Here is a 23497-nt window from a genome sequence, read left to right on the forward strand (position 1 = left end):
GGGTTCTTAAACTGGGGAGTGTGGACTTGTTTTTAAAAGTATTTTTAAAGTTATATTTAGATACAATTGGTTTCCTTTGTATTCTTGTATATATTTTATTTTATGCATTTAAAAACATTATTCTGAGGAGGAGTCCACAGGCTTCACTAGATTGCCAAAGGCATCTTGACAGAAAAAGGGGACAGGGGTTAAGAACCACCCCTGTGCTAAGTTATTTACACTTTTTGGAAGAGGTATATGTGTTGTACTGGGGGTATAATGATGTATAATGAACTGAGTATTTTTAAGTCTTGAATTCTTAATTTTTTCAGAGATGTGGCACCCCACTGTCATCTTGATTTTTTAGGTCTGTTCTTTTTGGTACCAAAAAAGTCTGTATAACAGTCATCTGAATTAAAATTAACTACAAACACCTGCCCAAGATTTTTTAGTACAATTGACTCTAGACTTTTCACTGTCTCTGGCTTTAACAAATAAGAAGCTGCTGAATGCTAATATTTCCAATGTCAGTGGGCTTTTGATTTGGTTGGTGAGGATCTATTGGCACAGACATCTCCCTCAGTGGCATAGCAGATGAATATGCTGAAACTGGTCTTAGCACTGCTCTCAAATGTAGTAAGACAGAAAACAGAGCCTGGATTTATAATGTGCCACACCAGTGAGTCTCCAGGCTCCTGTACTCCACAAGTATATTATTTACACCTTTCCTCCTTCTCTCCTCATTTCCCCAAGTGTATAACAGAGGGGTTCTAGGTGCTCCTGGAATTTGAATAACCCTTCTGACATTCTAGCAGTCTTAGTAACTGCTACATTCAACAATTGGGTTAAATAAAATTATAACCAGCAGTAAGAATTTGAGCTACTATCCTCAATAAAATTATCCTTTACTAATAGAGTCAGGTATCCGTCTATCTTGGGTTAATCATTATATTTTTCCTATTTATATACACTGTGCTGTAAATGTCTTATTTTTTGAGGTTTGAAGGGGGGAGCTTTAGACCACCTTGTCAAAAATAAATTTAATTCTCTCTCCCCAAGTTCTGTGAGCCTTTGGAACTTTAGAATGTCCAGTTAAACAAGTATTAGATTAGTCAACCATTTTCATGATATTAAGACTACATGTTTACTTAAAATTTTATAGTTTACAAAGCAACCGAAAATATATTATTTCATTTAATTGTAACTGAGGCTCACAGATCAAAGTCATATAGCTAATGGTAGTGGAGCCAGGAATCTTCTGACTGAAGTCTTGTGCTCTTTTAAAATACCATGTCTTGAATAATCACTAATAAACATACTTTGTGCTAGTGTAGTAATATGAATAAATTAATAGCTATTTGCTCAAAAATATATACATTTTGAGCATGGAATTAGAATTTTTATTTAAGTTCATTCTAAAATATGCACATGTATATACACATATTATTTATCTATATACCTGTGTTCCTCATTTGTGGCTATCAAGCTAGACACATTCCGCAATATCCCACCTCCACTCTCAATGATGGCTAAAGTATTTGTTTGGCTCCGGTAAGTTAGTGTGCCAACCAAAAATGCAAGAGCACCATCAACAGCACAGATATCAGCTTTATTTTCAGTGCAATGTGCTGACAAATTCCATAAGGCACTCAGTACGCTTTTGAGGGTGGATTCCTATAAAGAAATAGAATACATAACATCTAATCAGATATAAAATTTGTCTCTTAGAGCTCATAATTGTTTGCTTTAGAATGATACTTATTCACATTCCCTTTCCCTTTTTAACACAACATTTAAAACCTTTGGATTTTCCCTTTTGAAATACTCATTTTTGAGAGTCTAAATAAAATACTAAAGGGGAATTAAGAGATCCATAAGTCAGGAATATTCTTATTTTAAAAAATCAACTAAAAATAAAATCACTAAGGTACTTAAAGACCACAGCAATCTAGACATTAAGTAGTTCTATAAAGGAATTTCTTACAAAGGGCTTAAAATTATAAGACATTGTAAAATAATAAATGGATTTATATAAATTATGAAAGCATTGCTGTTAGGAAAACAACATAAGCTGATAAAAATAATGATAAAATATGCCATGAGAATAAGCTAAGTTGTGGTACTCACAACCATATTCTAAGTATATGAGGATGAAGATGACTGGTGAAAATTTGTCTAACCTCTGACCCTGGACTTTTCTTTTTAACAAATATCAATTCCTCAATAATAATTTACTAAGCATAGTCATCACATCTAATCAGATATAGAAGGGCGCTAAAAATATTATTGTGTGCAGTAAACTGTGTTTGGAAAGTACAAAAGTTAGGTAAGACATGGCCCCTTTAGACAAGATAACCTCTCAAGAAGTTTACAGCTTAGCAGGTGAATAAAATACCAACAAAGATATTAAGAATACACAAAAGTACCTGATAACTGTAGTAGAGAGTTACAAACCAAAGTATTATTAGAGATCTAAGGGAAAGATGATTAACACCAACCATGCAGCACTTATACTTGATTTTTTTTAAGATGAACTGGATTTCAACAGGTAAACATAGGGAGTGAGGTTATTCATGGGAGTATACATGAAAATATAGTATGTCTTTTGAGGGGGGCTGTGAGCTATTCAGTGAAGCTGAAATATAGCGTGTGTGTGTGTGTGTGTGTGTGTGTGTGATGAGAGAAGTCTGGAAAAACAAGGAGGTGTTATGTTGTTGTGGAGTGCCTTGAATTGCATAAACAGGTTCTAAACTTCACTTAGAAGGCAAGAGAAATCCAGTTTTAAGAAAGGCTTCTGTGTACAAATCAAGAAAAAGCATCTGAAAAACGGGTGGGTTAGTAGGTCAGAAGGTGGAAGAATGCCACATATAGTTCGATGTGATAAGAAGAATATAGTTGCTTGTATTTCAAAGAATGAATGACACAGAACATTATGAAATGTAAAATGGATAATTTTGATTACATTAAATTTAAAAGGTTTTGCACAAACAAAACCAATGCAACCAAGATGAGAAGCAGAAAGCTAGGAAACAATTTTTACAGCAAATGTCTCTGATAAAGGCTTCACTTCTCAAATATATAGAGAACTGAGTCAAATTTATAAAAATATAAGTCATTCCCCAATTGATAAGTGGTCAGAGGATATGAATAGGCAGTTTTCAGATGAAGAAATCAAAACTATCTACAGTCACATGAAAAAATACTCTAAATCACTATTGATTAGAAAAATGCAAATTAAAACAACTTTGAGGTACTACCTCACATCTATCAGATACAGTAATATGACAGAAAAGGAAAATGATAAATGTTGAGTAAAATGTGGGAAAATTGGGACACCAGTGCACTGCTGGTGGAGTTATGAACTGATCTAACCATTCTAAAAAACAATTAGGAACTAGGCCCAAAGGGCAACTGATCCACCAATACATTCCTAGGTCTATATCCCAAAGAGACTAAAGATGGGGGGAGGGAAGGGAACTATTTATACAGCGGTATTTATGGCAGTTCTTTTTGTGGTGTCAAAGAATTGGAAATGGAGGGGATATTCATCAACTGGGGAATGACTGAATAAATTATTGTTTATGATTGTGATGGAATACTACTGTGCTTTAAGAAATGATGAACAGGAAAGTCTTCAGAAAAACCTGGACTTATATGAAAGTGAAGAAAGCAGGACCAGGAGAACATTATATACAGTAACAGCAACATTGTATGATGATCAATTATGAATGATTTAGCTATTCTCAGCCATACAATGCTCCAAGATAATACCAAAGAACTAATGATGAAAAATGCTATCAACATCCAGAGAAAGACCTGATGGAGTTTGAATGTAGATCGAAGCTTACTATTTTCACTTTTTTTTCTTTTTCTTTTTTTCTTTTGGTCTGTTTCTTCTTTCACAACATGACTAACATGGAAATATATTTTAAATGACTGCACATATATAAGCTATATCAAATTCTTACCATTTTAAGGAAAGGGCAATGTGAGGAAGGGAGGAAGAAAATTTGGAACTCTAAATAAAAAAAAAGAATGTTAAAAATTGTCTTTACATGTAATTGTATTATGGAAAAAATGAATGAGCTAAAACAGTTGCTTTTAAACAGTGCTGTATAAGTTTTATGGCAATTGGATATATTCCAAAAGAGTTTACACATCCCGTCTGGACATGTTTGTCAGGGAGATTTTTTTTTTAAAAGCAAGTTTAGAATATAAAGTTTGTTGGGATGTACAAAATTTGGTATAAAACACACCAAAATATATAAACTCACATTAGGGTCAAAGTGTCATGAAGAACAATGTCAATCTTATTTAGTTCCTTTGGAAGTATACATATATGTGCATTGTTGTCAACGTTGCCTGTGAAAGGACTATCATGAAATAACAATAGTCTCCACCAGCAGCATATCATGAACTGTTACATACAGGAGATACTGAAGACTCAAGGGATATGGTAAGTAAGTTTATACATGTTGTTCCAATTTTATTTGGGTTCATTAATACTGAATAATAATGCTGGTTGTGGCCTGTGCTTTTGTCCTAATGTGCACTTCAGTTAAATGGAACAGAGTTAGAAGCAAGCATTCAGATACAGAGGTATATTTGGCCACAGCATTTAGTAAATACATATTCTGCATTAGGAAGACAATCATATTTTGGTTTTGGTGAAGGAGGAGAAGAAGGGGAAGGAGAATAATTTGACAGTTCTAGAAAAATTGGCATGCACTGGATGTAAAAAAAAAAAGTGGTAGATGAAATTTTCTTTCCTAATAATGATCACAGGACTTTGTTTCTGTTAACCTGATCTGCTGCTAGCGACTCGACATCAGGCTGAGCCTGGGGGAGTGTGACATGATGGATCCAATGAGCCCACCCAGTTATGTGCCTTGTGCAGCTTTTCCCTGGCTGTGCCAGTCACTTGAGGTTCATTCCAAATCAAAGGAAGGGATAACTAAAGGCTTTTCTTTGATGGGGTGCACCTTGTCCAAGCAGAAATGGTGTGGAATCAGGCATGGAATCCAGTGACTCTCATAAAAAGAGTGTCTGGTTCTCCAACTCCATACTGTATACCTCCTTAAATCCTGAGTTTAAAAGAACCAAGAGATTCTTATGGTGCCTCATAGTTTCTGGGAACTTATCTTTAGGGAAAACTGGTTTGTAGTTGGTGGCAGGTCTGTTGGAGGGCACGTCCATGTCCTCATCATGAGCTTCTTGTTGGTGGCATGCAGCTACAATGTGAGGTAGGTGATGATGCTGGTACACTGCTCCAGCTCACTCAGCTTGGGACTCTTCTGCTTCAGCTCCTCCATGTACTTCTTCTCTTGCTCCTTCACAGTGTTCTTGAGCTCCATCATAAGGGCATTCATCGGCTCTAGCTTGCCAGCAGCCCCTTGTTCTTGTCTTCCTTCACTCTGAGTTGAGCTTCCAATTCTTTGCATTTGGACTGCCAGGTGACAGACCATCCAGTAAGAGTGAGAGAATGACAAGAGAAGTGGTGGCTGTTCATTTCCTGCCTAGGGATACCAAGGCAGGTATTTGTTGACTGGATAACAATAATAGAGAGGGTTTTTTTGGTCTTTTTGGGCAATGTGCTTAAGATGTAACAAAGAACCTGACTTCCTAATTCTGGTGATCTATATAATGGATCACACATGACAGCTAGAAACAAGCTAGAAAGCACTGCTAAAGATTACAAAGTGATTGTACTGTATATTAAGATGTACTCAAGGAAAAGACTCAGGAAACAGAGAGGGGAAGCATGGTAAACATTTGAATAAAGACTAATTGAAGAAACAAGGAGATATTATCATTGGAGTATGCTACAGAATATGTGGATGGAAAGAAGAAATAGATGAGAAGTTCAGAAAATGGATGACAAGCCTGGCAAAAAGTAATACTATAGTAGTGATGGGAGATTCTATTATTTGAACACCTGTTGTATCTTCCTTTGTGCTAAAAACAGAACAGCTAATCATTTCCTGATTTGTATCAGTGATAAATTTAATCATTTTAAGGGTGAAGGAGACAGACATTTTTAGACATGGCCCCTGGACAGATTAGTTTTGCTTGACTCTGCTTTATCTGTTACAAAAGGGTTTTTTTGTTTTTATTTTTATTTCCTTTCATTTTTTATTGGGAGTAAGAATAGAGGGGAAGTCTGGGGGATTAGTAATATTGATACCAAAAAAAAAGAGGCCATTTTAACATTTTAAAAAACACAGAAGAGAACAGAGGGACATTCAGAAGGAAGCACAGACAAGCAGGACAGTCTTGAAAGTAACAAGCAGAATTTATTATGTAATTTTAAAAAAGCAAGTGGCAGGGGCAGCTAGTGGCTTAGTGGATAGAGCACTGGCCCTGACGTCAGGAGGACCTGAGTTCAAATCTGGCCTCAGATCAAACACTTGAAACTTACTAGCTGTGTGACCCTGGGCAAGTCACTTAACCCCAACTGCCTTAAAAAAAAAAAGCAAGCAGCATAATATGGAGATTCAGTTTTATATATGATGTTCTTCAGGGAGTGTTAAGTTCAGAATAAAATTTTTTTTAAAGTAGAAAAGTTAATGGGAAAAAGAAGCAGCCAAAATGGAGAAATTGCAAATATTGAACAAAGAGAAAATATCTCTGCAGGACTGTAATCTAAGAGAAAAATAAATGGCACATTTCTTCCTGAAATTTCAGGGAAGGATGAGAGAACAGATATAGCAGGAATAAGATGAAGTTATAAAGTGATCAGAATATATGTGGGAATTCATGCAAGATGGACATTATTTTCTTGGTGAAATATGAAACAAAGTCAAGAGTGACTAATGAGGGCAAGATCAGGAATTGAAGGGGACACAGGAATATTCAGAAAAATGGGGAGTGGCCTATGGAATATAGAAATTGCTCAGGGTTAGTGAGTTATAACCAGTGTCAGGCATAAATTTGGATAATCTGGACAATAAAACAGGATAGGTATACTCAATTATGAAACCTTCTCTTGCAGCACTTTTTAGCCTGTGGTCAGAAGAGAAAGTAGATACGAAAAATAAAGACAAAACCACTCTTGATGGAAACGATTATGTATCAAAGGCCCAAATGTTGTTATAACTGTCTAAAAAGTGATGAGACCATTTGATGTAAAAGTTGATGAAATCAGGAAAACTACAGAGGGTAGCTAATAACAAGGAAAGCTCTTTTTCCAGTGCTCAGTGAAATTATCAGTTAAGGAATGTTATCGTTGTCCAGTCATGTATGACTCTGTGATGACATAAAGGATTTTCCTGACAAAAATACTGGAGTGATTTGCCATTTCCTTTTCCAGTAGACTGTGCAATCAGAGGTTAAGTGACTTGCCCAGGATCACACAGCTAGTGAGTGTTCGAGGCCACACCTGAACTCAGGTCTTCTTGACTCCAGACCCAGTACTCTATCCACTAAGCCACCTGGCTGCCCCCAGTTAAAGAACATCTAGATTTTGTACTGATTCCAAGCAGTAGCTTGCTAAGATAAATCCTTTAAAACATTGACCCAAATAGGCTTTCCTATTAAAAAGAGATAGTTTCTGATATGCTTCCTGGGAGTCAGAAGTGTGACTCACTTTTTTCAGATTTTCTAGGTAATATAGCCATCAGTGTTTCAAACTTTGGGAGATGAGAAAGAACTCAAGTATAGTATCAGACATTTTGATGCCATTCTTAGTCAATATACTTCCTTCCTCTTTTTTGTATAATAGATGATTGAATGATCCAAAGTAGAGGACTGATGGGTTGGGCATGGTGGAAAGTGAAGGCTTTTAGAGAAGGCATTGCCAAAGCTAGTTACCCTACAATGAATCTTCTCAATGTCACAACACTAAGTGTCTAACTGGATACCTTTTTAACTTCCAAAGCACATTCCATTAAAGCTTTTACACTTCCAACTTCACGTAGAGTCTTTTTACTGTTCACATCAGCTCGCCAAGACAAATTCCTTAAAACACTTGCAATGACCTGCAAAACAGTCAATGGATTCATTTAAGAACATTTGCTTTTACATATCAAATGATCCTTACCAATAAGCATTTATTAAGGACCTACTATGAACTAGGAACTATGCTAAGCATTTGAGGTACAAAAAGAAAAAAGAAACAGTCTCAATCCTAGATGAATTTTACATGCAATTGGGGTACACTACATTTTGATGAATAATTATATACAAAATAAATATGAAGTCAACTGGGGGACACTAGCAGTTAGGCTAGCATACTACATCACTTTCTATGGATTGCCTATCCTGATCCCCCAGTTAGGTTATTAGGAAAAGCTTTAAGTAGAAGGGGGCACTTGAAAAAATTCTGAGGGAAACAAATAGATTCTAAGAGGAAGGGGAATGTGGAAAGAGTACACTCCAAGCGGTAGGATAGCCAGTGGAAAAGATGTGGAGACAGGAGATGGAGTGCTGTGTTTGAATAACCGTAAGAAGGTCAATTTGGCTATGGCATAGAGTTCAGGAAAGGAAGTACTGTATAATAAGGTTGGAAAAGTATGTTGCGACCAGGTAGGATGGGATTTTAAAAATCTAAACAGAGGAGCTATTTTTGATCCTAGAGGCAACAGGAAATTATTAGAGTTTTAATGAACAGGGGAGTTACATGGGCAGATGTATACTTTAGGAAAATCAGGAGAAGGAAGAATGAAGATAGTTAAGGAAGATACTAATGTAGAAGACCCAGATCTCTAAAAGGATAAGGGTACTTTTTACATAAATAAGAAATTTTGAAGAAAAGGTAGATTTTAGGGAAGAGAATTATTTCAGTTTTGATACTGAGTTCCATATCTTTAATGCCAGGAACAAGGAGAGAAATCACAAAATCACAGGATTTCTAAGTGGGTCATCTCATTTAAGTCAAACAAGAAAAAATTCCCCCGAGAGTATAAATGGTTATATCCATTTTTTGTTTAAAGGCTTCTACTGAGATACAGTCCTTTACCTTTTGAGGCAGCTTATATAACTTAACTCTCATTGTAAGCAGTTTTTCTTGTTAGCAAGCCTAAATTTGCATCTTTGCAATTCCTACCATATTGCTCCTGGTTTTTCCCTTTGAAGACAGGGTAAATTTAATCCCTTCTTAAAATAACTACCCTCAAAATACTTAAAGACTTAAATACTTAAGAGATTTTTACTCAAATATGAGGTACTGCTTAAGCACTAAATTTAGCGAGGCTATCCCTTGGATTCCTGGAATAAAGACTTTGATTATGGAATCCATATCCATAAAACCCTCCCAAAATCTAAACAACTGACCACTTAATAAGTTACCTGCTGTAAGTCTTCACTTTCAGATTTCAATTGGGCTACAAGAGCTCTCATACAGCCTTTCATAGAGCACAGGGTAGCCTAAAAATAAGCAGAAAAGAAGAGGTGATCAGCAAAACAGGTAACCTCATGTTTAGTATATGTTTGATGTCTTGCTTTTGGAGATGAAATTTCAAACACTATAGTTTAAGTGCCTCATTTTAGTCACACAAGACATTTTGTCCAAGAAGGTATTTTATAATACAATTTACAAAACTGTAACAACATACCCCATTCCTTCACTCTGGTTGGACAATAAGTTTCCATTATGTGTCAAAAGCAGAGTTTCAAGAAAAATTCCAATTTAGTCAATGTGGCAGTATGTATATTACATTTGCCTGGGTCACCAATACTCTCAGAAGTGCAGTTGGTAGCTTGAATTAAAAAAAATGGAATCAATCCTACAGACTGTACCTTCAAAGAAAATAAAATCTTGATTGTGTATACTTAATGGCTTTTAGTCAGACATACGACTGCTGAGTAAGGAGGTAAAAGGAGTGTGATGTGAAGGCTAAGTCTTGATCAGTACTGAATGAATGATATAAAATTAAAGAGCACAAAAAATAGAAAAGTACACTGATCCCATGCTAACTCCTTTAAAAACAGATGAAATTAAAAAAGGGGAAAGGACCTACATGTACAAAAATATTTGTAGCAGCTCTTTTTGTGGAAGCAAAGAACTGGAAATTGGGGGATAACCATCAACTGGGGAATGGCTGAACAAGTTGTGGCATATGATTGTAATGGAATACTACTGTGTGATAAGAAATGACGAGCAGGCAAATTTCAGAAAAACATGGACTTACATGAACTGAGGCAAAGTGAAATGAGTAGAATCAAGAAAACACTGTACACAGTAACAATAGCATTATATGATGATCAACTATGATGACTGACTTAACTTAGCAATACAATGATCCAAGACAATTCCAAAAGACTCAGGACAGAAAATGCTATCCACATCCAGAGAAAGAACTGATGGAATCTGAATGCAGATTGAAGCACACTATTTTCACTTTTTTTTGTGTGGTTTTTTCCTTTTGCAAACTGTAATTGTTTTGCAAACTGTTTCTTCTTTCACAACATGACTAATATGGAAATAGGTTTTACATGATTATATGTATACAACCTATATCAAATTGCTCACCATCTTAGGGGAGGAGGAAGAGGGAAATTTGGAACTCAAAGTTTTATAAAAAAGGAAAGTTAAAAATTATCTTTACATGTAATTGGAAAAAATAAAGTAATACTAAAAAAAAAAGATGAAATAAAAGCCTACCTTGTTTGCTACATCTCCAAAAGTCAAGTTTGTCAGAGCCATTCCAGCATATCGTCTTAATGTAACACTGTAGTGGTCATTAGTAAGCCCATACATTTCACAGTCTACTTGTAATAATTCTGCAATGGCCTGTAGTCCTCCTATTTTAAAAGATTAAGAATAAAAGTACTTATTTCAAGTGAAAAGTGATTATTTAGCACTAGTTTCATCATTTTAATCAGCAGGGAAATCTCAAGTAAGCAAATACGGCCTTAAATTTTCCATTAAAATTACAAACAAAAATATTTAGAGCTAGAAGGTACCTCACCTCAGGGCAGGCAGTCCAACCCCCTCAATTTACAGATGAGGAAACTGATGTTAAGTGACTCATCTAAGGTCACACAGTAAGTAGCAAAGCCAGTATTCGGATTGAGATCTTCTGATTCCAAGTCCAATGTTCCTTCCATGGACATGGCCAAAGAACTGGCTTCAATGCAAGAAATACTGGGTGAAATTAAAATGAATATTTTTCTGAATGAAGTTAAATATTAAATCACTACAGAACAAAGTTAGGTCCAGACATATTTAAAATTTTTACATATGATCTGAAGGGAAGAATGCCTACGGAAATCTGAGTATTCAGAAAATGCAGTGCTTTCCTAGGTCAGAAAAAAGCCAACAAGAGAAAAATTACAGGATGATTTTTTAAGGTTTAAGGAATGAGAAGAAAACATTAATGCAATGAGGAAAATAAATCTAAACTCTGCTCATATGATAGCTTCAGTGTTTCCTGTTATATCCTCAGAAAGGGACTTAGGAGTCACTGTTGTTTCCTGAAGGAAATGAATTCAATACACTGAGGCCAAAAAGGGAAAAACAAAATCAAGAAGGCATGGGCTAAACATCTCGAGTTCTTTCAGTCAGTCTTGAAGTGGCATAAACTCTAGGTCGTTCTCCACAGGCAACACAAGAGTAACAGATTTAGACCCAGAAGACTTGCGTTTGAATTCTGGCTCTTGCTATTCACTGCTTGTGTGACTCTGGCCAAGTAACCCAGCCTCTCTGGGCCTGTCTCCTCATTTGTAAAAGGTTTGCAGCCTTGAAGTTATTCTTGACTGCTCTTCTGCATTCCCTACAACCAATCAGTTGCCAAGTACTATTGATTCTATCTTAACAACATCCCTTATAATTCTACCTTCTCTCCATTTAAATAGCCATTACTAGTTTAGGCCTTCATCAACTCTTGTGCTGACTGCTGCAATAACATCCTAAACCAGGGGTGGGGAACCTGCAGCCTCGATACCACATGTGGCCCTCTAGGTTCTCAAGTTTGGCCCTTTGACTGAATCCAAACTTCACAGAACAAATCCCCTTCATAAAAGAATTTGTTTGGCAAAACTTGGCCTCAGTCAAAAGGCTGCACCCAAGGACTAGAAGGCCACATGACTGCAGGTTCCCCACCTCTGTATGACCTTCTTGCTTCTGGTCCAGGAGTATTCAAACTTTTTTGATCATGCATCCTTAGCAGTAAACAATTTTTGAGACTATCTCCATCTACATATTTTCTTATTTATAAATTTTATGCATGTACTATTATTACTAATAATTATGTATAAGACACAAAAAATTTTAAAAGGATGAGGTAAAGATAAAATAATATTTGATCCTAGAATCAACAGGGCATCACTGAAGCTTATTGAATAAGGGAGTCACGTGGTCAGATTTATGCTTTCAGAAAATCATTTTGGTGGTTATATGGCAGAATGAATGAAGAGACTTCAGGCAGAAAGACCAACTAGAATGCTATTTCAATAGGCCAAGTGAGAGGTGAGGAGGGCCTAAACTAGAGTGGTGGATATGTGAATGAAGAAGTTGTAGCAGTAGAAACAAAAAGATATGGCAGTTGACTGCATATGTTGGGTGAGGAAGAGTGAGGAACTGTCATGGATACTATGTAGGGAAGGATAGGGCAGAGAATTTTGCCTAAGAAGCTGCTAGAGGTGCCTAGGTCTAACTAGTGGTGGGAGAGGACAGAGTGGAGGATTGTTGAGCTAACAGTGAATGGGTAAAAGAGATAGTGTAGTTGTTTTGATAATTTCAGTATTTCCCCATCCTCACTTCCCTTATTTTCTCTAGTTATTCATGTCAATGGTGGTTTCCTTCTGGGCTGGATCTCAAAGCATATCAACTTCCTTCCTAGCTGGGCAATTCACAATTCACCAACTGGTTCTGGTACACATTTAAAACCAAACAATTCTCTTTCCATTCATACACAAACAGGACTTGCTTAAAGCTGGTAAGGCCCTCTTCAGAAGGCCTCCTCAGAAGACAGCTGGCTGATGAAGCTACTTAGCAATACAGAGACATCCAGACCCAATGAGAGATAAGCACTACAATTTCTTCAGAATTTACTTTTTCTGATTAGGGAAAAATCTCCTTTGACCCCTGCCCCCCCAAAATAATCCCTACAGTCTACTTTGAAGGTAAATTGAGTTCTGAAGATTTCCATTAACAGAATTTTGAAAAAGTCTAAATTACCAGGCCGAAAGACTCATCAGAGCTAGAAGGTCCAAAAGACAATTTAATCGCAAGTATCTTGAAGGTACAGTAAGGGTACCTAACATACATTAGCCTCTTTTAGCTGAATGGCCACAGGCATTTTTCTCTCAATGGGGTTGAGAAAGGGGTCCTCTCCATTGGTAATGGAGTTTCCTCAGTGTGAGTTCCCTATATATGTAAAACAGTGAAATCATAGGTTCAGAACATTAAAAAGTGTGGGAAAATATGTAAGGCTGTGTTCCAATTATTGGGATGCAAGGAAGAAAAGACAAGACTGAGGAATGTCCTCAGCACTTTACACAGCTCATTTTAGACTTTTATCACGTTCCAATTCTCTGTCTTGCAGAAATCACTGTATCAAGTTGCTATTACTTTGGGTTTGGAGCTTAGGTAGTCCTTCCTTCTGCTAACTGGCAAATGGTAGTAGGAAGAGTCTACAAATACTGCTAGGACTCAAGGAGAACGTCAAATTGGACCTGTGAACACATTTTTCTCTTTGCCATGTACAAACTACTCCGGTTTTAGGTCTTGCAGTACTCCGTAAGTATACCAGGTACATTATAGTTTAATCTTTGGTTATCTGTCTTAGAAACCTAACCACCACAAAAAATAGTTTCTATGTAAAAAAATATGTTATAAGTTCCAAATGAAGATTAAACAAATTAACTTTTGGGAGCCTGGAACTGTCTTACTGACTTTGGAATAACCATCAGCCATTCCTGCCCACCCTGCTATATATTCCACGATTAATTTAACAGTCCAATACGAAAAATATAGCATAAGATTCTTCTGATTCATGGTGAGTGCAAATATGGCTCAAAAGTCAAATACTGGGGGCTATACTAGATTAGGCTAAGTCATGAGTCATGAAGCGTTCACTAATGAACAAAGTAAAGTGCAGGGTATAGGTACAATTACACTGAAAAGAGAACCAGTACACACAACTACTACCCTAGTTTAGACCCTCATTACTTCTTGCCTGGATTACTGCAATAACATCCTTACTGGTTTTCCTCCCTCAAATCTTTCCTCATTTCAGCTGCTGAAGTGATTTTCCCAAAGCACAAGCCTGACAATGTGACTCCCCTATTCAATAAACCCCAATGGCTCCCTATTGCTGCTATGATCAAATATAAACTCCTCTATTTGGCTTTTTAAGCCCTTCACAACCTGATTCAACCCACTCTTCCAGCATTATAACAGACTACTCCTTTTCCTTACACACTAGAGTCCAGCAAAAAAAAAAGTCAAGATAAGAAGTATTTATTAAGTGCTTACTATGTGTGCCAGAAATTGACTGTGCAAAGTACATAAAGACAGTCCCCTGCCCTCAAAAAGCTTATATTTTAAAGGTGAAAGATAGCACATAAAAGGAGTTGAAAAAAGCTGGGAAAAAAAGGGGGGGTGGTTGAGGGGAAAGGTGGCTTTGGGGAAGCAGGGAAGGGAAGCTACCCACATCCCAGGTTTGGTGGTGAAGTCCAGACAATGAAGGGTGGCTCCTATGGGCCCTTCCTCTAAACAGAGATTCTGGGAGGGACTCACCAATAACAGAAAGGGGCTGCAAGGGCAAAGGGAGAAGGCAGCTGAAGCATGGTGGCAAAGTCATGAGGATGAAGCATGACTAGTCAGAGACCTTCCTCAAAATGGAGATTTCCTCAAGAAGACTCGAATTCAAATCCTGACTCATACACTTACAAGTTGTGTGCGTGTTCTGGGACAAATCTCTTAACTTCACTGAGCCTCAGTTTCCTTATGAGTAAAATGAGCATAATAACACTTCCCTCACAGAGTTGTTATAAGCATCAAACATGATAATATATGTAAAGTGCTCTGCAAATCTAAAAGTGATATCTAAATATTAACTACTGTTATTATTATTATTATTATTATTATTCCTTATATACAGAACTTTACCTTGCATCTCTGGGCCTTTGCACTAGTTGTCTCCAATGCTTGGAATATATACACATATGTATGTGTGGTGGGAGGGTTCCCCACTTCACCTTTGCTTCTTACAATGCCAAGTTTCCTTTAAGACTGAGCTCAAGTGCCCCCTCCTACATGAAACCTTTCCTGATTACCTTGTTTGTGCTTCACCCCCAAATAACCTGTTTTGTACAATCTATATACATACATGTTGTCTTCCCCAAAGTAGACTGTAAATTCTTCAATGGTAGGGACTGTTTCACTTCTGTCTGTACCGTTATTATCTAGCACAGTGCCTGGCACGCAACAGCCTAATAAACAGTGTTGATGATTGAGTTCTGGCATGCATGCTGAATAGGGAAATCCATGCAACATCAACTGGCTCATTATGACATGATTCATAAATAAAACAAGTACACCATGTGAAGGGCCTTTTGAACTTGTTTTCTTGAGCTGCTCTATTTTCCAGAGATGAAGTGTACTGCTGCCCCCCACCCCCAACCCCCAACTTAGCAGTGATCTTTTGCAACTGAACTCTATTAAACTCTCAGTGCCCCTGAAGCCCAGTCAACCACAATCCTGGCTCCAGCCAGTCTAACCCAGACTGATAAACTGTGCAGGTGGGACCCTTTGAGATAAGCAGAACATCCTTCCTCCACGGTCTGATGTTCCCAAGCCTCCTGCTCCCTTCCTCCTCCCATGCCACCCCAATTTGGGAGGGTTTTACCCTCTGCTCTTCCCATGAGACATCCCCTTTTTCCTGTACCCCATAAATATCCAAGGCATCATCTGTGGGGCATGCTCCTTGATAAAAGGAGTCCCCATATGGACATGCCTTTCTCTTGTAATAAATCAAGTTTTTAACCATATCTTGTGCAGTTGTGACTTTTGGTTAGGAATAACATATAACTAAATAAAAACTGCTATATGAAAAATGGTAATTTAAAACACACACATGTGTATATATACAGACACACCACACACACATAATGTATACATGATATACACTCATATATATTTTACTGTCAAATGCATTATGATAAAATAAAGGACTCAAAGAATAACACTCTTTTCAATCATGAACTGAATTTTTCTTATTCAAATTAATACTGAATGTATTTTTCTTCCTAAATGTACCAAGCTACTTATCATGAAAATAGTGAAGAACTAAAACCAAATGACATATTCTTGGCATTTCTTCCTAAGCAAAGCTAATGAGACAAGGCAGACCATAAGCCTTGGAAACAAAGCTGTTGTCTGCATATTTGCACAAGGCAAATTACTTTAATTATCTTTACTACCTACTTTACCACTGAATGGCCTATTATGGCAGTGAGGGAATGATGTATTACTGTATTTTTTTTTTAAGTTTTTGAGAGTACAATTTCAGACTGAGTGATAATTTCGGTGATTTGGAAGCTGTTATCTATTAGAAACTACACTGAGATCAGAAGCACAGCTGGTAAGAGAAATTAGTAGTAGCTTTGCATTATTTAAGATATCTGAAGGTCTAAGGATGTGTCAACATTTTTCTGTGACTTCAGCCATATTAAGAAATATTTTTGTCTTACCAAGTTCATTCATTGCATGCCTGTGTTCTTCATCAAATGAAAGTTTCATTAGAACACACACAGCAGGGCAGATCTGATGTTCAACAGGAGCTGGCACTGTGAAACAAGAAAATAAATGTGAAAAATAAAGCTTTAGTATATCAAGAAGGACCAGAGGCAATCAAGTTAAAAATCAAATCTTCAAAAGTACTTTCAAGGATAATTTTATTGAAAAACTTTTTAAAAAATCTGGCTTCATAAAAAAAGTTTATTACTACTCTGTCTGCCTTTGGCAAAGGTATAGATTAGTTACTGTCAGGTCAATAAAAAAAAAATTTTAGAAGGCATGAAAATTTTTTGTAAAAAAAATATAAATAAAAATATTCAAGACATTTCTGTACAAAACTGTTCCCACTGGAATTGTTTAATGTAATTTGCTTAAAAAATTTTTTTTGGATATTATATTGTTGATAAGCATGTGAGAATGAATGGCTATTATCTTTTGGAAAATAACCTACAAATGAGACTGTGCACGAAAAGCAACCAGAAATATAATCAATAACTAATCTGTGAATAATAAAGTGGTCCAAGACCAAATAATATTGTGAAAAATTTATGTACAGACATATAGTATTTCTACATTATCAAAAATATAGACAGCAAAGAGAAGATATTTGTAGAAATAAGAATGAGAAAGCCATCCTTAGTGCATCAGTTATTGCAGATCAATTGGCAATATTTATTTAAAAATGAAATAAAACCACTAAATACCACAGGATGGTATTCATCATCCAGTGAAAGGTTTTAGTTTTGTACCATCTTGACAATTAGTCGTTAACATACTGTAGGAGCTCAAAAAGAATGAATACTTGTTATGACTTCCCTAATAAATAAGAATTAGTACTTCATTTTGGATTTCTTTCTTCGCTACAGATCAAGACTCATATACAGTCTTGTAGTTTAATAGAATCTTTCTATTAAACTTGAACATATGTGCTACTTATTAATATGCCTTTGTGCCTTTTGCTGTTCTGTAAGCTAGGAAGTTAAGAGAGAACAGAAATGTTGCTTGTATTTGAGTTCCCTCAAATGTTAATGAGAACCAAAATAAAGAAAAAAACAAAATTTGTTGGATAGATGAGGAAACAGAGATTTAGAGAGATGTGTGACTTGGTCACACAGCTAGTGTCAGAGGTGGGTTTCAAATTGAGGTATTCTTGACTCCAAATCTAGTATTCTAACACACAATGCTGCTTCAGTGGAAATACTTGGCTGCACTGTTGGGCTTATATCAAGTGAATAAAAAGGCTTATCATATATACTTAAGTTTCTGTTCCTCAACTACTTGATAATCTTTCTTTTTTTTGAAGTTTGTTCAATTGTTGGCAACTAAATTTTTGGCTATCATCTCCTTTACAGTAGCCTAAAAATATGGTTTAAAAACAAAGATCATACATAAAATGAACATAATATTTTTCTTTTATGTCTTATTTGTCAGGAAAATTCAATTTTGATATGAGCTTCAGAGTGTGTTGAATAGTAGATAAGCTAAAAAATTAAACCAATTTTTTCTAATTTTTTTTTCTGTAATATGAATTATAACATACTTGGATTCTTGTCCTGATCCATGCCTTGTTCATGGGCTTCTTGCCATTCCCAACAGGTTTCACAGTAAGCTCGGATCTGTTCCAAAAGATGAAGGACGCGGATTTCACGCCTGCCTCGCTTGTCATCAGGTTGTGAATGAATGATGTTGTGGAGTGCAGCACTAGCCCTGGCACGAGCTTCTTTACTTCCTCTGGAATTTCCCAACAATACAGAGTCTTTGTCATTGCCATGTAAAAGTTGAATAAGGAGAGGAAGACATCCAGATTGTCGCATGGATATGCAGCTGTCTTGGGAGCTAGACATAGCTAGCAAAGTTCGTGACATGTCATCCTTATCATGAGTACCAAGCATTGACAACAATGAATACACCATTTCCACCTGTGGGACAAATGAGTTTAGGAAAAAAAATTATGATTTTTATATTGAAAGACAAAACCTATCAAATAAAGAATGGGATAGCTTCTGTAACCACACTTTTTACTACTTTCTAGGATGCAAAAATGAGTATCATTTGTTCCACATTTGTTACTAAAATTTCTTTATGACATACAATGGCAAATAATTGGTGGCTGTGATTGCCATCAAGTATTGCTCAATAAACAGTACGTTTATTACAGTGGATTCCACAATCCTAAATATCTGTACTTTATAGTAGTTAATATTTGTTAAATACTTGTACTTAATCACTAGTTGTCCTTTACCAGAATTCAATTACATCACAATTATATTTAAGTACTTTCTTTTATACATTTAGGAAACCACAGAGCAATCAAGTCATATGTTTAAAAATGGTATGATCTTACAAGTCTAATTAATAATAAAAAAAAAGTCAATATCTGCTGGATTTTTATTTTGTTTTCATTGGCTCAGGGTCTTGAGGTGTTTTGTAGTAAAAGGTCATCTTGAAATGGATTTATAGGCTTAGATTATCTGACATTCCCTTTATTCACATCATATCCTATTTCTTATTGATTTTAATCAGAAATCACCTTGTTAATACCTTAAACTGAGATGAGAATTTGAAAAAGCCCAGTGTGTGAGAAAATGAGAATTTTATAATTAAATGGTAAATAACTAAAAATAAAAAAAAGTCATTACCAAACCATTATGTAAACCTAGGTAAGGGACCCCAGATCACTAAAGAGCAACTACTTAGGTCATTTTAGTAATACTCTAATGAAGAGCCATTGTGAGTACCTACTTACCCAGATCTTTTCTCTAGATATTGCCCTCCCCCAGACCTTCTCTCTAAGACTTCATGGTCAGTTCTGTACTAGGAGGTATAGGAATCCAGCCTGAAAAGGTGATTATGAAGCAGATGACTCTGGAAGGTGTGTAGTCATCAGGATACTCTCTAAGAGATCTAATTTTCAATTAAGCATCCTTTTTGTAAGATATATCACTCTAGTCTTTTATACAATGACATATTAGATCTAGGCTAGTACTCTGATCCGGTAGCCAAATTAGGAGATCAAGTTGCCATAAGTGACATTCCAACCATATTATTTCAGTCTTGTTAAGAAATATATGGGAAGAAAAGTTCAGTTAATTATTGGACAACAGGTTATCTAGAATAAGTGGAAGGAATGCTTGGTGAAGAGACATTTACCGCTAACCTGATTAAAGAAAGGTTACCAGGAGAAGGGCAGTCTACCTCATTTCATTTAGAGTACATTAAACAAGAAATATGTAAAAGAAGGAATGGTGAAAATCATTAGCTCAATCTAACTGAGGGACACTAAAAGGTAGAACTAGCCAAAAGAATGCAATCCCCTTTCATGAATTTTAGTTAGTTCTTAACATACCTAAACATATGAACTGAGAGAGTGTGTGAGAAAATGGGAATACTTCAGAAAATGGAATTACTAGGTTATTTTTTTTCCCTATAAAGTAGTAGTACCAAATTAACATTCAACACATGAATCTTAATTTTTCCTCCTGCTGTTAGAATTAACAGATTCTGAGGTTAAAATGTAAAGGGCTGATTGGTTAGTTCTTCAGTTCCCAGTACAACAGGAGAAAACAAGTATAAATAGATTTAAGAATATTACAAATAAACAGTGAATTCAAAATAAAAATCTCTATAGGAATATAATTGAACAACACTTTTCTATCTTGGGAAATAAGCAAAAACAATTTTGGATTAGATTAACCTAATTAGTAAACTACAAAATTTAGTGAAACATTTTTCAAATATTTTAATTTCTGAGACATAATGCCTTTTTGCTCTTCTTATATGAAACCAAATTACTTCTCTTTTGCTTTTCATAAGTACCATAAGTCACAACTTACAGAAGATAAAAATCTATGAGGTACATATTCTTTGCAAATGATGAAATATTTTTAGATTGAATGAAGATAGGGTATTATTCTAGCATACGTAAATTTTAGTCTTATACATATATTGGGAAGGAGGGAAGAAAGGAAGGAAAGAAAGAAAGGCATTTATTAAGTTGTTGCTATGTGCAGTGAATTAGGTTAAATTAAAATTTTTCATTTTAGTAGCATAAAAAAATCAGTTAACATAACATCTTTGCAATATATATAATTCTTAATTTCCTTTAGTTTCTATCTCAGATAAAAAGTAAATTTTTTTAAAGACTGTAGTAATAGGATGATATAGAACCTTAAACTAGCTTATTCCAGAATATTTTTATGTGTATAAAGATCATTCTATTAATATTAGTACTATAGACATACTTAGAATAGCATTGCCCTCAGTCAATTTTGTTTACAAGCAATAATGCTGCTAACATATTTTAAATAAATGCTACAGGCAAAATTCTACTATATCATGTTGTTGGTACCTATCTACGAACTCTTCTCCCTAGAGAAGCCCTGTATCTTCTGACTGGTAGAGATGGTAAGTTCAGGCAATCAGAAAACAATTACTCTTAAGAAGTTAGTGTTCTGCAAAAAAACGAAAAGAGAACAAAAGGAGAATTTCCAACTGGATAGAATCTCATTTCTCTCTTTTTTTATTTTAGCATTTTATAGTTCAAATTTTGCCTTCCAGGAATATATTTACCATCTATATACCATTGTTCTTATAAAACTACTAGCCCCATTCCTGTATTTTGCTTAAGTCATGTTTCTGCAGAATAATTAATGTAAGGTGTGGTATGCCTGTACTGGATGGAATAAGTGAAATTATTGTATTAGTAATAATGTAGTGTTAGCGACCTGTGGTCTGTAATCTTCGGTTACCTTGGTACCCAGATGACTTGTCAGTCTTCGAGGAACAGAATAAGTACTACTAGCACTCATAACACTGGCTGTCTCATGATCCACTTGTGCAATAGAACCCTACAAATTAACATAGTTATTAGATAGTATCCCAAACCATAAGACACAAAAATTATGCATACACTTAAGCCCCAAGAGTCAATCATATCATTTGTAATCTTAAGTATCTTTACAGTGTATTTGTATGTAGATGCTCAAAACAGATAAGACTTGCTCCAACATAAGTTCTATTCAATAACTCAAACACAGGAGAGAATGCAAAGTATAGTTAAAACTTATAAGGAGGTACTGAAAGTATAGCCATTCACCATAAAACTAATTTTAGGTCCACTTCTTAAGGTATTCAAAAGAACACTATCAGTGAAAATCCTGTGGTACCATACAGTTACTCTCTAGAATCTAATACCACAAAATTCTAAAAGAAATGATTTAAAAAAATCACAAGATGTAAAACAAATTTAACTTAAGTGCAAGTAGACAGATTTACAGAATGCAATGAAGGAAATGGTCAGATTCTGAAATGTAAACTATCAGACAGAAAAAAAGAACCAGTAAATCTTTGAACGATTTAGAGACTTTGCTGACATTCATATTTCTAGAATGGACGCAATTAACTTGTCTTACCATCTTTGCTCTAAATGTAACTAAGATTTTAAATCTTAAAAAAAACAACAGTCCAATGTATTGTTTGTCAGATCTATGATAGTACTCTCCATTCACCTATATTTATATTAGCACTTATGGTAGAGGAATAAAACAGAAGTAGTTATGAGCCAAGAGTGAGGGGGAAATACAAAATAAAAATCTCCAATACCTCTTGAGACTGCTTTTGCCAAAGAGCCTTGATAACATCATTCTTTTTGACAGATATCAGTATATATCTATTTATCTGCCGCTCCATCCACATATATCCACATAATAGCAAATATTCCTCTTTTCACAAAAGGAGTAAGGGGAAAATATCCACTTTCAGTGGCAGACTATGTTATGAAATTCTAACATATTACTAAGAAAGATCAAATACAAGAAAAGAATACTCTCAAATAATGCTTAAAATATAGCAATTTGTTTTTTTCAATTCTCTCTGAAAGGACATCTTTAAAAATTCTCTAATATTTAGGTGGTTATGATTATACTGACACTGAAGCATAATTAGAATAGTTAATGTCCAATACTGCAGTAAGGACATTAATTATGACTCAACTTTTAGGATGAAGGACTCTTAACTTGATGAAGATTTCTGGCAAATAAGATAGATGACAAAGGTATATTACCTTTTGTGTGGAAGAGATACTTAAAAAACAATTTCCTAAACACCTTTGGAAGACTTAAAAACTCTAATCAATAAATGCATTATAAGCCATACATTTTTGACATGGCCAATATGGGAATTTGTTTTGCTTGACTATGCATAAAGGTTACAAGATTTTTTTTTTCTTTTTGGGAGTGTCTTTTTTTCCCTCTTCAAGTGGGAATGTGGTTGGGAGGGAGATGGAATCTAGGGAAAGGGTAGTCAAAAGAGAAAAGATCATTTTCAAAAAATGCACAAGGGAACAGAGGAAGGCTAGAATCACAGATGAATCAGTTTTGAAAGTTACATGCTGAATTTAATATATATTTTAAAAGAAAATCAAGCTACACATAACAGAGATTTGTCATCTCATGTTAACTCCAAATTTAAAATTAAAAAAAAATTCCCTTAAATCTTTGTATCAGTAGGAAATGCATCCTGCTACTACTATTCATAGCAAAGTTCTGGGTATTGTTCAGGGGTCCCTGAACTTGTCTTTCTGAGTTACGGAGGCCCTGAATGTGTCAAGGATGAAGTCAACAACACTCCTTCCCCAGCCCCCAGCTGATGTAATTTGTTCTTGCTTCCCAAACTGGACTCCCCGTGTGTCCTTGGGCACCAAGACAGACACCAGACAGTCTATACTAGGCTTGTACAGCTGGGACCCTTGTAGATAAGGAGACAATCATATCTTCTGTCAAGGTAAAAGAATGTGGCTTTTGCCATTGCCCTGCTCCTCCCCTTTGGGTAGGATTCTGT

General features: G+C 35.6%; 1 protein-coding gene and 1 long non-coding RNA gene across 3 annotated transcripts in view; one reads left to right on the forward strand and one right to left on the reverse strand.

Moving 5' to 3' along the window:
- The window catches only part of LOC110223810 (uncharacterized), a 46679-nt gene extending 27634 nt beyond the window's left edge, over window positions 1–19045 (forward strand). For both annotated transcript variants that reach the window (XR_013486057.1, XR_002328793.2), the window contains exon 5: window positions 18257–19045. This is a non-coding gene — a long non-coding RNA (uncharacterized LOC110223810). The remainder of the gene's footprint in view (window positions 1–18256) is intronic.
- APC (APC regulator of Wnt signaling pathway) overlaps window positions 1–23497 on the reverse strand; it is a 143054-nt gene that overhangs the window by 7777 nt on the left and 111780 nt on the right. Inside the window, 7 exon segments of the mRNA XM_078152958.1 lie at window positions 1439–1653; window positions 7839–7955; window positions 9265–9342; window positions 10580–10719; window positions 16615–16710; window positions 18201–18579; window positions 21409–21507. Of these exon segments, the coding sequence (XP_078009084.1) occupies window positions 1439–1653; window positions 7839–7955; window positions 9265–9342; window positions 10580–10719; window positions 16615–16710; window positions 18201–18579; window positions 21409–21507 (1124 nt within the window).

The sequence above is a fragment of the Phascolarctos cinereus genome, unplaced genomic scaffold, assembly GCF_003287225.1.
Source record: "Phascolarctos cinereus isolate Bilbo 61053 unplaced genomic scaffold, phaCin_HiC Scaffold_4;HRSCAF=312, whole genome shotgun sequence".
NCBI classification, from domain to species: Eukaryota; Metazoa; Chordata; class Mammalia; order Diprotodontia; family Phascolarctidae; genus Phascolarctos; species Phascolarctos cinereus.